Here is a 15,357-nt window from a genome sequence, read left to right as displayed (position 1 = left end):
GGATATACCTAACTATGTTTTGAGCACCTTGTTCTATAGAAAATTGTTGTTCATGTTGTTCATAAAGTATCAAGATAACAACTAAATAATAAAAACTTTGTAAAATTTGCACAAACCCGTTTTCTATATCTTATTATTATATTTTGGAAATTTTTCTTTTAAGTTAAATCCAACTTACAATTCGTTTATCACCTTTTGGTATTGTTTATTTCGTTTTATTTACGTAATATTATTACAATATTAGATGAGATAATTGAAAACGAATCTCTTTGAGACCACGCTCGCATTATGCCTGCAACATCGCGCTATTATAGAAATAATATAACGAATAAACCGCTTTTAAATCTATTAAAATAAATTCACCAATTTTATGAAATTCATCTTACATTTTTCTTTACACAGTCTGATACATAAAATGTTTACAAATAGCATTGCTAAATTACAATTTTCCTTGCATAAAAGGTTTCAGATACTTGTGGAAGCTATCGTTAACTGGAGCGGCGTTGAGAGGGCTCTTCATTGCTTCAGCCATGAGTCGCTCGTAGGCGTTACCGTCGTACGCACCAAGTGTTGAATTTAAAATCTGAAAAATTTATATAAAACTAGCTGCGCCCCGCGGTTTCACCCGCGTAAGTCCGTATCCCGTAGGAATATCGGGATAAAAAATAGATGTTGGCCGATTCTCAGACCTACCCAATATGCTTACCAAATTTCAGAGGCGATTCCTCTCGTTTCGGAGGAGTTTGGCAACGAAAACTGTGACACGAGAATTTTATATATAAGAAGAAGATGTATTAAAACTAGCTGTGCCCCGTGTTTTTACCTACACTACCGTCTATATAAGTCACTTTCGTATTGGTCGTTCTTCTATATTATTTTTTGTCTGCTTAAACATTAACGATCCCCAGCTTGTATCCCCGACAATGTAGTCTCTTCACTATGACCACTCTTATACATATATTACATTTATTTTTAACGGAAAACTAAACCGCCGTCAGTTAGTCAAAACTGGAACAAATTTAAAGTTGTGGTACACACGAGAGGGCCATCAGTTTTCGAATAAAAAAAAATCATCAAATCGGTTCATCCATTCGAAAGTTCTGATGTACCAAGTCGCAAAAAAATACAGTCGAATTGAGAACGTCCTCTTTTCTTCAAGTAGGTTAAAAACAATACCCAACCTCGTCCCTAATGTCGAAGGCGTCGACGAGCCCGACGGCGTTGCGGCGCAGCTTGCTGAGCGTGAGCTCGTACCAGCTCTGCAGCTGCTCGATGTCGCGCTCCGATATCGACGTGAACTGGGAACACAACGTAAACTCAAACTCAACAACAACTCAAACTCAACACCAACTCAAACTCAACACCAACTCAAACTCAACTCCAAATCCAGTAACAACTCAACCTCGAATAACAAATTATAAAAACAACACATCTGGTCCTTCGAGCCGGTGGGTATAAATAAGAAGCTTGAGTTACGTGGCATGTGACTCACCCTTAACAAGTCGCCAATCCGCTGCAGCGCCCAGTACAGCACGTACAGGTCCACGAGCTGCAGCAGCACCAGCCGCAGCTCCGCCGACACGCCCTTGACCAGTTGCTCCGTTTCTTTAAGGTACGTCGCCAGGATTATTGCGCGGCAATGTGCCTGTAATTAAAAAGGTATAAAAATTATTATTTTCTACAAAAAAGTTCACTTACCCCGGGGAGCGATTGGGGATCTAGAAAGGTAATTATCTAAATACTAAAATTGAACCAAATGACAACCAACCCAATCGAACACAAAAAAAAATGAGGTCAATCAGTTGCAAATTAACGCATAATTAACGCATTACAAAAGAACAAATAAACAAAGAAATACAAACAAAATTACTTCAGAGGCCGAAGCTAACTGGATAGATGTCATGTTCCACGCGTCTTCGTACGACATTCCCGACTTCTGTCGCTTCTCTATTTGAGCGACGCACAGGCCAATTTTTCTAAAATAAAAGTTCGTTATGTTATCAATTTTCTTTCGACAATGGCATAAAAACGAGTCTCATTTAAAAATTGTGTCGTGTTTAGAACTTAACAATTCTTAAGACGTGATAGCGAGTGGACTATATTATATTGATTCAAAATAAATCGGGCCACTCGTTATGATAAATTGACAAATTGATTGCGAAGTTTGTCTAAACGACTTTTCTACGGGAAAAAATTTTCAATGTGCGTTACCAACAACAGGACGCGTATCCTTTTTCTTACCCCTCCCATTTCTCTCCTTAATTCCCCTCATCAGTCCCATAAATTATCCTTTATCTATTAAAGCCGGCGATCCAGTTACAGAGACGTGGGGCTTCTGCTTATGTTCATGGGCGATGGTGATCGCTTACCATCGAACCACCAGCTCAGTTGCCGGCTCGGACACAATAATAAATTTTAACAAACAACTATACCGCCTTTAAATTGTCAATACTAGACCAAATTTGAATGGGATCACATGGAAAGAGCTTTCAAAATAAAACAGAATCACAAAAATCGTGTCACCCCTCAAAAAGTTAGAATTTAACAAAAACCCCCAAAAATCGAATCGATAACCTCCTCCCCCTTTTTTGAAGTCGGTTTAAAAATGTCAACTCACCCAGCGGCGACGGTGTGGAAGCCGTCCACAATGCCCCGGACGGAGTTCTCCCAGGGCGGGTTGCGGCGCGGCGCGGGCGCCACGTGCTGCAGCGTGGGCGGCGCGCCGCCGCCGGCCGCCGCCTGCTGCCACGCCTTCACCAGGTACCTGCGGACACCGCACGCACCGTTTTTACTGACCATATCTACAATTACGACGATGCGATGAAATTTACTATTATTACTATCATAATGCATTAATACAATTTCTCTGTATCTACTAGGCGTTTGCAACAAATACTATGATATTTACTATTATTTCTATCATAGAGCTTTGATAATTTTTCTTTCTTTTCTTCGTATCTCAAAAATTAGATCTCATTAAGCTCATAAATCTTTGTTCTAGTATCTATTCAGACCGCACCTAGCCGTCTGCAGCAGCAGCACGGTGTTCTCCCCCTCGTACGTGCAGGCCGCAGTCACCAGCCCGTAGGTGAGCGGCAGGTTGGAGGAGAGCATGTACCCGTGGCCGCCGCACGCGAGCCGGCAGCGCTCCACGCACTCCGCGGCATCTGCGGTGACCACCGCCTTCAAGCAGCATGACAGCGCGTGTAGCTGGAACGATATATGCGAATTTTGGATTTATCATCATCATTTGTATGTGGGAGTCGAGCACGATTCGGCACGAATTTGGCCACAACTCCACGGAAAACCGGCGTGAAATAGTAGCATGCTGCTCTATTTTGTTCGGTGATTGCGTTCGGTTACTTTACCATGTCACATTACGTCAATTGCTTTCAAGCTACACGACAACGCGTGTAGCTACATCATTAATACATGACATTGTGTGTTTTGTATTGCCATATCACAATTAAGTATCATAATAAAATGTAGATTATTAATTTTTTTCAATTCATCTTGAGATACCTCCTTCGTAGCCAAAAAAATTCTATGCTGTTAGGTAACCAAGAAAAAAAAAGTTTTTTTTTTGTAATATGCAATAGATAATAGTAGGAATAAAGTATCGTTACACGTAAATAAATAAAGTACAGACCTCGGGCAATCTCTCCAAATCGCCCGACTCGAGTTCGGCGGTCACGTTGTTGTACATGTTCCATATCCAGTCGGCATTCAGCTTGAACGCGTGCACCGCCGCTATCCCCACCAACAGCTTGTGCTGTTGCGTCACGTAGTCCAGGATCTGTGGTTCCGGCTCGCTGAAGAAGTATTGTAATTCAAGTAAAATCACTGCATAGTATAAATCAAATATATGATTACATCTTTTTCTCTTAGGGTTTTTTTTTAACAGATAGGAGTGGTCAGAGAAAGATTTATATATATACTAGCTGCACGCCCCGGCTCCGCCCGGGTTGTCGTTTATCGTAATTAAAATTATTTAAACTATCCTATGTCTCAAGTTGGATAGAACTGCACATGGTGTGCGAATTTTATTATAATCGGTTAAGTGGTTTAGGAGTCCATTGAGGACAAACATTGTGACACGAGATTTATATATATTAAGATTTTTTATATTACATTTATTACACTTTTTCGAATTTAACGGGTGCAAAGCCGCGAGCATAAGCTATATAGCTTGGTAATATGGTTTAATTGCTACGAATAAATTAATGGTAATTTTTTTTGGAAATTCATAAGTGTGACGCTCTTTGTTAAAAAACATCACGAATTATTGTCACCAGTGAAAGTTCATTAGGTAGGTATTTCAACACCTAAGAAAACCTGAATAATTTACGTTTTTGTCGCTTTTTTATGAACATATGGTCGCAAGCAACAAAAAAATGCAATTATAATTGAAATGCTCAAAAAGATAATCAAAGAATCACTATTTATATATTAAACAATAAATAAAACCTACGTGTAACACACAGAGCACTTACTCAGGCTTCGGCTGCGACTGCCTCCTGATCGCGGAATATCTGGTTGCTATGGTAACCGCCTTTGCCATATAATTACACATGTCATTGACGAGCATCACACGGACGAACATCATCGTACCGTACGCGAGTTTGGAGCTTGGTGCTTTAACGTATGTGCCATCCTTAAATAACACGTTTTTCGTTCATTAGGATTGCATAACTATATTTAACAAAAATCAGAACTAGACCAAATTTAAATAGGACCACACGGAAGGCACCAGATATCGAATAAAAAATCATGAAAGTTAAGGGGTCACCTCATCCTTCCTCTATCCTTTTGGAGTAGGTTGAAAATGTACAAGAAATAAAGAAAAACGCATATTCGCATAACGCATAGTTATCTATTTTGACTGTTAAATAAAAGAATTAGAAAAAAGTTGTACATATTATTATCTTTTTTACTAGCTCTAAAAGTCATAACTCGACCTTGGTTTATTTACGCGCACTGTAAAATCAGCGCCGTGAATGATTTTAAGCATCACAAACTGTTGACCCGAATGGCCTTGTTTTCCGTCTTAATTTATATTTAATTTAAAATAATAGTTATGTTATGAAAACTGTTACTCTATTCATTTTTAAAACCTATCGCTCTCACCTCTAGAACTTGGGAGTTCTTCATCAGCATGTGATCCCTAGGTATCCTGACGTTTTCGAGTCCCAGGAAGCCATTATTCGTTCCATTCATGCCAAGCTTGGCACCGATCTCGCCCACCTTAATGCCAGGGAGCGGCATGTGTGTCTCTTCGTCACGCAGTTGGACAATGAACGGGTGTATGCCGTGGCATTTGCCCTGGGTGTATAGCTGGGCCATTACAACGCAGTAATTCGCTGTGTGAGCCACTAGGAAGAGATAAATTATAGTCAAGTATAGGTTGATTGTTTCCAAAAACGCCACATTTTAAACGATGTCGCTTTAATAAATTGGTGATATTGAGGATGGCTCAGGCGAGGTTAGAGGAAGGCGGTGTGAACTTATTCTAGTGTGGAAAAATTATACGTCGCGAAGCACCGTATCTTCAGACTGAAATATGTACTAATTGAAGACGTCACCTAAACCCCCCCGAACTAACACGATTCTCGGCGTATTAAAATTTATCAAATGATTAAGTAAATGAAATAAAATAATCTGAAAATGTTTGATGCCTTACAATGTATATAAAAATTTGAAATAGATATCAAATCATTTTTACTGTATCTGCATGAGCCGAGACAATGGTTTCGAGGGAATATTCATTGTTTGCTTGTGTCTTGCTCTCCCTTCACGCCTAAACGGCTGAACAGATTTTAATTAAATTTGGTATAACAGTTTTTATCCCGGAAACTCCACGGGAACCTGAACGGGAGTTATGCGGGGAGTACTTCTAGACTGTGTTTTCCCATAACTACGTGGGCGATAAGCTAGTTAAATACAAACGAGTTTTATATATTCGCTACAATGATCTGTTTGGACTTTAACCTCAGTATTACTAGTGTTATACTATGTTATTATATTATGCCATAATGAATTACGGTGGAGTTGTCAGGCAATGGTAGGTTAAGGCCACAGCATTAACATTTTACGAGACCCATATATTTACAGATAATACTTGAGAATTAAGATGAATGTGTGAATTGTTTGTTTATTTCAAAATAATGTAAAAAATACTCTGTTATCCTGGTATTCAGCTTAGAGAATAGTCACCTATGATACTCTTTGCTACACAAACAGTTCATCGGATCTAGATGAAATTTAGTACGGAGATAGATCCAGACCAAGACCTAATATTCTGAATATTACACTGTAAAAATGCAAAAAAGACTTAAATCATTTGAGAATTTTAGTTTGTCATTGCGGAGACTCTTCTCAGAATAGATTGCGATCTCTTGTGTATTGATGTAAGAGTACTTTATACATAGTTAAACGTTACACAAGAACAATTTAGTTACGTAATTAGTGATTCTGCAAGTTATTGATTGACGACGCATTGACGTAGAATATTCCTTAATATTTATACTATGAAAATGTATGGAGGTGTAAAAACTACAAAAACGATTTAGCTGATAAGATATTTAAAATGCACAAAATCTTGTATGATGATTTATTTCGAAGTTAATTACGGCTAACAGACAATGGACAATAGATAATAAAATTACATCACGTTTAAAATATTAGTGCTAAAGTGACTGTGTTATAGTCTATAACTAGGTAAACATAGATGTTTACCTAGTTATAGACTATATATAGTTTTCTTATTTTTATGGATTTGCTTTACTTAGAAAATAGCATAGAAATTGAGAACTTAATTTAAAAAAATCTCGTTCATGCCTCCACCTGATGAAGGGACTCCGTCAATGTCCAGCAAAATGCGAAAAAAAAAATGTAAAACTACATGCCTTAACAGGTTTTTTATGCAATTCCACATGGATCTCAATATAATAATTTATCCGACGTGAAACGCGAGCTATTTTTTCAAAGGAGAAAATTGCACAATGTAGCACGAACATAAATCAGTTTTCACAATGAGTCATCTTAAAATAATACACAAGTATCAATACATTGTTCACGTGTTTGCAAATCCTACTTCCTACTTATCCTACTATCCTACTAATATTATAAATGCGAAAGTTTGTAAGGATGTGTGTGCGTTAGTTGCTCTTTCACGCAAAAACTACTGAACCGATTGCAATGAAATTTGGTAGGTAGACAGCTGGACAATTGGAATAACATATAGGTAACTTTTTATCCCGATATTCCTGCGGGAACGAACTTACGCGGGTGAAACCGCGGGGCGTAGCTAGTAATTCATACTCGCGCTTTGGAAAGTGCGAGATTAAGTGTAAAGTACCTAGCAAAAGTAATTTATTACGATAATTTCTAAATGCGTATGGTTCTATTCATTTCCTAAACGAATTCATGAATATGGAAATAATATTTTAACATTCGAATCTATGCGTTCGTCGGAATTACGCCTGGCAAATGATATGTACCTACATATAAGTACCTACTTATTCCGCTTCGAGACACATATCCCATAAGGCAGTGAACAAACCGGTTCTATTTTACTGTACCGATTGGCAAAAAAAAAAACATTTACGCATAAGAGAATTCATATAGTTTTGAGAAATACATAGTTTCTTAAATAAAATAAAAAAACGTGCTTTATCAATGATTAGTGCGATAGAGACGTAATTATGTGGCCAAATCTCTGTATCCGTGATTGATATTCATATTTTACGTAACAATTACGATTGTCGGAGTCGGATCTTTCTAGAAATAGGTACTTTAATTAACTTATGTTAAATGTATGTAAGGGTGGAAACGGATGGAAGTTTACAGTAATATACGTTATACATAGAATAGCATATAAGCTACAGAAGTACATCTTTTTGTCGGCACAGCTAGTAAATTATGTTAATAATATAAAGCTGAAGAATTTGTTTGTTTGTTTGAACGCACTAATCTCAGGAACTGGTCCGATTTGAAAAATTAACATAACGAATAGGTATGTTATTTGTTATTTTTTTGTTTATGCTAGATTTATTTAAAAAAATATCATTTATTCCAAAGGGCACTGACTCGGTAATCTTATCACTGGTTAATTCCGGTTCAATAACAACAATCGAAAACAGATACGTTTTATCAATTTTAAGTGCAAACATTTATAGGGATTGCTTTTTCTTAGAACAATTAGGGCGTAGTAATTATTTACAGAAATTTATCCCGAGTGAATGTACCTTAGGATAAAAGAGGAATCTCGATATCCGGGCGGAGCCGGGTCGAGCGTCTAGTTCTATATATTGGATAACTCACATCCCCCCGGCCACCACTTGTAGGCGGTGAGTGTGGGCGAGTGGAGCACGAACTCCTTGGTGCGCGGGTCGTACGTCGCCGTCGTCTCCAGCCCGCGGATAAACGTGCCGTGGCCCAATTCAGTCTTTATTTAAAAAAAAATATTTATGTTACATATTACAAAGAAAAAAAAATGTATAATTATTATGTTTGGAAAGCACTACATCTGATTTTTAAACTTACGTAACTACAAAGCGACGTTTCGATTTTACATAATAAACTCTTTGTAAAGTAGTACACTACAATAGAGTACACGTAAAAAATCAATAAGGAACATTCAAAAAAAGAACCCCCCACCCCATTTGTTTCGTCAGCCATCTTCAACTTGAAATTTGACACAGTTTATAGCATTTTACTTTTCAAACCTTTACATTCGATATAGATTATTAAATGAGAATTAAGTGAGATATAAGAAGTGATAAAAAAATTACCATAAAGTTGTTGTAATACACACCTGTGCATAGGTACCAATGATGCTCAAATTAAAAGCCCTGCCGATCCAGTAGGCTTGCTGCTCCACCGTCCCTTGTCCCATGATGGTGGGTATGAACATCACATAGTGCAGGGCCAAAGGGTTGCCGTCGCCGAAAATCGCAGTTCCTAATGTACCACCCAAAAGAGCCCTGCAATGAAAAATATGCATTTGCATAGGTTATCAATAAATAAAGCTACATATAAAACAACTAACGGAAGTGCCTCTAAACAAATTACAAACGCTATTCTATTGCCTGGATGCCGATAACAAAAATTGTGAGTCACTGAGGTTGCAATGGCCATAAAATAATTTTGAAAACTACATTTATCCAAAAAATAACACTCACAACTATATTTATTTACTTCTACTAAGAATTTGTAATTATCATAGTTTATTAATCATAATTAATTGCAAAGTCAATAGGGCAAAAACATTGGGTGTACTAATATAGCTTACAGTAAACGAAAAAAACAATGACGTCTCATTATCATATTAAGAGAAGTAATTTGAATCCAGAACATATCAAAATACATCTTTAAAATGTGTTTGAAAGTTATGACTTACTGATAATTTTCCATTCCAGCATTTTCTTCCTCCTGCAGTCTTCTGATCATTTGGAATAGAGCACATGATTTTTTAACAGCTAGTTCATATTTATCTTTATGGCTGAGATAAATAGCTGGCACTGGTTCAGTATGGATACCTTCTTTGAGTACCACATCCTCTACAAAATAATAGTTTAATAAGAATATGTCATTTGTTTTTTTTAATCACTTATTAATAGGCTTTTAATCTTTTCATTTTCATAGGAGACCTATTGTTACCAACAGCCTTCCTAACCAAATACAATGTAGATTAAACATACTTGTATTGAGGTATACAGAAAGCAAAGACAAAAGAAAAACAAAAAAAAGTATCAACTGCTAAGGCAAAACAAAAATACACATCTGACCTAGATATCATATGCTGTCTATGACCACTATGTGAAAGGTTTTGCAGCAAAAGTATTTATGCCTATTGATATATAGAACAAATTCTAACAGGTTTATTCTTGCATTTAGTAGTAGCTGTTCTTATAGACATTGTCCTGAACAATAAAGATTAAATGCCCTTTAAAAAATAAAACTAAGGAAGTTTTATTTTTTATTTTTAGTAAAAATATCTCAAGTTTTTCTTTCATAAGATACTTCTGATGACATTAACAAACAAAACAAAAGAACTAAAAAAAAACATAGACTAATTGGTCCAGCAGTTTATGTGTGGTGCTGACACCAAGGGAAAAAGGATTCTGTTATTCAGTGATGTTTAATTTTTGTTTGATGTCTTAATTTCACTGAATAATGAGTAATAATGGAAAAATTTTGAGACAAAACTAGTGACTAGAGCTAACTACAATGTAAACTATCATAAGAAATCTACAGCATAGCTAAATAAATACATAGCTATGTAAGTAAATATGCCAAGTCAATTAGTTGCTTTAAAGTACAATATACTTGTGTTTATTATAGTACCATCTAGATAACATATTGAACTGTCTTATGGTCAAAGATAAAGAATTTATTTTTAGTACACATTGAATTGTGGTAAAATTGAATCCAATTTACATGTCAGTGCTTAAACATTTTGACGGAAAAAAGCATTCACAGTATGAATTGAACAAAAAACAATTACCTCGCTGTTTTCTTTCTTCGGTTTTCTGAGGACCACCATCTAATAAATTTGTTAATTCCGTTACATTGAAAGTGCAATTATCACGCTCTCTTTGTAAATCTGGATTAATTTTATTGGCCGACATATTTTATCGGCAATGTACACGACCGTATAAGTGAAAGTTAACGAAGTAACTACAAGTCAAAATTCACATTTACGTAAGTCGTAACGCCAAGACGCATACACAACCTTTGCTTGGCGCGAATGCACGTGAACTATTGCTCCACGAAACTTGCTTGACTGCTTATCATCACACTCAGTAATTACGATAAACGGAGGAAAGATGTATTTAGTATTGCTATTTGGGCCAAACTACGGGCTTCAAAATCTTGTCGTTTTGATGCGTTTTATAGATTTTATTAATTTTAGAATTAATTTGATTAACTTTGACCATAACTTAAGTACTTAAAAATTCTGAATTTTTCAGATTAATCTTGTTTGTTTTTGATGATGATATGCCATCAGCAATTAGCATTCATCGATACCTGTCATCTGTCATCGATTGACATCACATTAGTAATGTGTACTATGGTCACTATTTCGTAGGTGCCAAAAATTTTACAAGCAAGCGGGACTTATACATTTGATTGAGACTTGGATTTGATTCGGGAAAATTAAATCCTTTGCTTGAATAAAATATGTGCAAAAAATGAAAAAGTTTTCAACTTCTATTATTCTTTGACGGTTAGTGGTTTTTAGTAAAACCTATAGTATTATGTTATCTGTGGTTCAAAGTATCTAGGTACATACCTGTAGTATTTAAGAGATACCAACACTCAATCACACTTAATTAAAGAAATATGTAATACGAATACTGATTTTAGATATTATGTCATCATACTATTTAAAGTAGATGTAAATATATTTATCTCAAAAATAAAGGCTTTTTATTTTATAAATGGCAACTTTAAATCAGACTTGCCAAATGCATTGACCGCCATATTTCTTTCTTGTGTGCGTTGGATCTCACCGAATCAGGATGAGGTTAGGTTTGCCTTATTTTTTATTTTAAATATATTTATTTGCGCAATTGCACTCATATTTATCGTGTATTGTGCGTGTTAAGTGATCAGTTATCGTTTTCCAAAGTCCAATCTTATATTTCCATGATATTAACATTGTCAACATTGACGGTTGTTCAACCATGTGGTTCTCAAAAATATTTTTTTATATTTCAGTTCCCTCAAATTACAAAAGAGGCTTGCAGCCTCTGTTATGCGATGTGGTAAAAAGAAGGTGTGGTTAGATCCAAATGAGATCAATGAAATCGCCAACACCAACTCCAGTAAGTATGCTTTTGGTCACGCATCCTACCTTATTCATATTTCATACCTAAATAATGTTCATGTTATTTCCTTTGATTAAGCTCGTAACGAGGGTTGTTGTAATATCAAACTGGAGTTTTTCTAAACGTTATATAAAAATATTATAGGACAGAACATCCGTAAGATGATCAAGGATGGTCTCGTCATCAAGAAGCCCGTAGCCGTGCATTCCCGTGCCCGCGTTCGCAAGAACACAGAGGCCCGCAGAAAAGGTCGTCATTGTGGTTTTGGTAAAAGAAGAGGTACTGCCAATGCACGTATGCCACAGAAAGTGAGTATTTCTTTTGTAGAACCTACATAAATTCAAAGAAAATCAACTCTCTATATTAGCACAGATGAGGTCTTTTTATCGTGGAAGAATGAGAATATACTTAATAAGATTTTGAATCATTTAAGTTAAGGCAGCCAACATTCTGGCAATGAAATGCAGGAATTTTTCTGGATAGTTAGTAATATTAGGTGGTGAATACAAATGACGTAGTTTTGTTAGCACACTTTTTTCAAGTTGGGAAAAATTGCATAGTTACCCACAGCGCCTGGAGAAGGAGCTATGGGTTATGTTGGATTCTTACCAACTAAATCCCCATTGTGTTCTGTCGAGCCACTTTAAATAATAGGCCATGAGAACTGGTTATTATTTGGACGAGACTTGTTAGACCCACCAATATTATATAAAAAATACAAACTTATGGAAAGCAGACACTTAGGATTTTTATTGAGATCTTAGTAAAAATCTTTGTAATCATCCATACTAAATTAAGGCAAAACTTGGTTTCTATATTTTGTGTAGATTTTTCAGTCTACAGAGTTCAGGAAAGATTTTCTATTTCTCTAATTCTTTTAAAGCTTGTTTACATTCAGTATTATGGGATGGTTGGCCGTCTAAATTTAAGTAGTTATAGATACCTAATGTGAACATTTTGCCCAAGGCTGCTCTATGTGTAAGTTCTTGTTACATATGGTCAAAATTCTATTTTAGCACTGAATCTAAATCATCGACTTATAGTTAAAGATGTAGGTAATATTTATAAAAACAAGTTAAATTCTATTTACATTGAATATATTTACTAAAATAATTATGCTTCCCAAATTTTCCCATTATATTATTTTAGCTATTGGAATTTGCTAAAATTAAAGAGTATGCAATAATGTGTATTGACATTTTTATATATTTATATTGCATTTGCATATTATACATTGTGTGTAGTTGTAGTCTAGTATAATGCACATAAATATATACAACAAGCTTTCAGTGGCTTCCTTTGTATGTGCCTGTTTTTTCTCAGGTTTTGAACTATCTTTGTACCAAATTACATCCAAATTGGTTAATTAGTTTAGAGACAGACACACAATTGATTGTTTCAGAGTCGCTTAGAGTTTTGCAAAATTGACTATGATGTATGTTTCAATTTAAACAAGTCAACTTTTTTACTGACAAGACAGTTTTTTACTGTGTAATCGCTGTGATAAACGAGTCTCCTGTCTTATTATTCTTAGCTGTGTAATGTTTATTTTTAATATGCCTTTATTAGCTTCATCTGTATGTTTGTCTGTTATTTATACCTTAAATCTTGATTTTAATCCACTTTAAGGATTAAATTCTAACTTTGTACACATCAGGGATTATCTGTTGCCTGTTGTTATATGCTATGGAACAATATTTAATATAATATTATCTTTCCTTCTTTCTTATCTTTGATATGAATAGAAAATTTTTAATTTTATATAGTTCCTTAAATGGAATATATAAACAAATACAGCACACACACATGTTTACAGGAACTCTGGGTGCAAAGACAAAGGGTACTCCGAAAACTGCTGCTCAAATACAGAACGGCCAAGAAGATTGACAGACATCTGTACCACGCTCTGTACATGAAGGCGAAGGGTAATGTGTTCAAGAACAAGCGTGTGCTGATGGAGTACATCCACAGGAAGAAGGCTGAGAAGGCCAGGAGTAAGATGTTGAGGTGAATGCGGGGATTTTTTTTTTAAATTCTTTTACAGTTTTGTTTGGTTTGAATAAGGAGTAGATAGGATGAAGATGAAATAATGTAGCCCTGTTGCTCAAATATAGGTTTATATTTGTGAAATAACTATTCACAGTTTGGATGTGTGTAAAATAAAAATAAATATTAAATTGAACTATAAAATGTTGTCAAGCAACTCTCATAGATAATTTGCATTTCTTCAGTATTTATTTCTTAAAAACTATACAAGATAGATTAGGTTACCCCTCTGCAATAATGTTGTATGTACTGTTCAAAGATTCTTATTTTATGGAACACTAGCAGTCCGCCCGGCTTCGTCCGTGGTACACATATAGCCTATAGCCCTCCTCAATAAATGTGCTATCTAACACTGAAAGAATTTTTCAAATTGGACCAGAAGTTCCTGAGATCAGTGCATTTAAACAAACAAACAAACTCTTCAGCTTTATAATATTAAGTATAGATTACATACTATATCACTTATTCCCTATTATTAGAAGCTATTACTGGCTGCTATGGTGCTATTTGCACCTACCTAAAGTTTTGAAGCATCATCATCAGCATTTGTTCCCAAATCCCACTGCTGTGACATAGGCCTCTTATGAGGGCTCAGGCTGTAAGCCACACACTGGCCATACTGGCCAAGTTTAGGATGGTCAATGTCATATGTCGTCTAAATGATGATTCTCCATCATGCCAGGTTTCAAATTTCTTTTCGTTTTAAAATTCTTTCGTTTTCCTTTCATATTTGAGCAGTGACCAAGTGAATAATGTGCAGATAATCCTAACATATTTCAATTGCTTTTATGAAAACTAATTTTTCTTTAATTTTAACAGTGACCAGGCTGAGGCTCGCCGTAACAAGGTGAAGGAGGCGCGCAAACGCCGCGAAGAACGTATCGCCGCCAAGAAGGAAGAGCTATTACAGACCTTTGCGCGGGAAGATGAGGCCGCAGTCACCGCTAAGAAGTAATTTGTAAAAAATGATCCAATAAAACCTGGGTCCCAACTGGTGTTTTATTTCTAAATCGATGTTCAAATAACTAAATATGTAGATTATGACCATGTAAAATTTAATCTATGTGTCTTAAATTACTAAGATAAACTGCGAAATAAAATATTGCGCTGCATAATATTAAAGAATGGCTTTGCCCGCGTAGTCGCAGGAAAGATAGATCCGGGGTGTTACCTGCAAAGTTCCCGTTCCCGAGGGATTTCCGAGATAAAAACTATCCTATGTTCTTTTTGGGGTGTCAAACAATCTTTACCAAATTTCAACATAATCGGTACAGCCGTTCTTGAGTTATAAATAGTGAAACTAACACGACTTTTTTATATGTATATATATATATATATACAAAGGATATAATTGTTATGCCCTAATCGAAATAAAAAAAAAAACAGTAGCAGTCGTGGGACTGCCGATAGAAGTGAAAACGGAACTATTAAGTTGAGAGTATTTAAAACTACATGCAAAAATTATATGAAATTTTTT

At 35.6% G+C, this 15,357-nt stretch overlaps 2 protein-coding genes across 2 annotated transcripts; one reads left to right on the top strand and one right to left on the bottom strand.

Moving 5' to 3' along the window:
• Positions 1 to 150: 150 nt before the first annotated feature.
• On the bottom strand, positions 151 to 10,942 carry LOC119829556 (probable peroxisomal acyl-coenzyme A oxidase 1). The gene is made up of 13 exons (XM_038352123.1): positions 10,508 to 10,942; positions 9,401 to 9,560; positions 8,816 to 8,984; positions 8,323 to 8,446; positions 5,128 to 5,372; positions 4,494 to 4,654; positions 3,650 to 3,812; positions 3,020 to 3,210; positions 2,618 to 2,764; positions 1,871 to 1,976; positions 1,493 to 1,645; positions 1,182 to 1,298; positions 151 to 583 (listed from the first exon to the last, which is right to left on the bottom strand). Exons 1-13 carry the CDS (start codon positions 10,629 to 10,631, stop codon positions 440 to 442), a joined length of 2,004 nt encoding a protein of 667 aa, XP_038208051.1. The 5' UTR covers positions 10,632 to 10,942; the 3' UTR covers positions 151 to 439.
• Positions 10,943 to 11,422: 480 nt separating this feature from the next.
• LOC119829559 (60S ribosomal protein L19) lies at positions 11,423 to 14,871 on the top strand. The gene is made up of 5 exons (XM_038352125.1): positions 11,423 to 11,530; positions 11,725 to 11,831; positions 11,979 to 12,142; positions 13,651 to 13,841; positions 14,700 to 14,871. The coding sequence occupies exons 1-5, from the start codon at positions 11,526 to 11,528 to the stop codon at positions 14,833 to 14,835; spliced, it is 603 nt and encodes a 200-aa protein (XP_038208053.1). The 5' UTR covers positions 11,423 to 11,525; the 3' UTR covers positions 14,836 to 14,871.
• Positions 14,872 to 15,357: the final 486 nt, after the last annotated feature.

Source organism: Zerene cesonia, chromosome 10 (assembly GCF_012273895.1).
Source record: "Zerene cesonia ecotype Mississippi chromosome 10, Zerene_cesonia_1.1, whole genome shotgun sequence".
In the NCBI taxonomy this organism is placed as follows: Eukaryota; Metazoa; Arthropoda; class Insecta; order Lepidoptera; family Pieridae; genus Zerene; species Zerene cesonia.
This window is presented reverse-complemented; position numbering and strand designations above follow the sequence as displayed.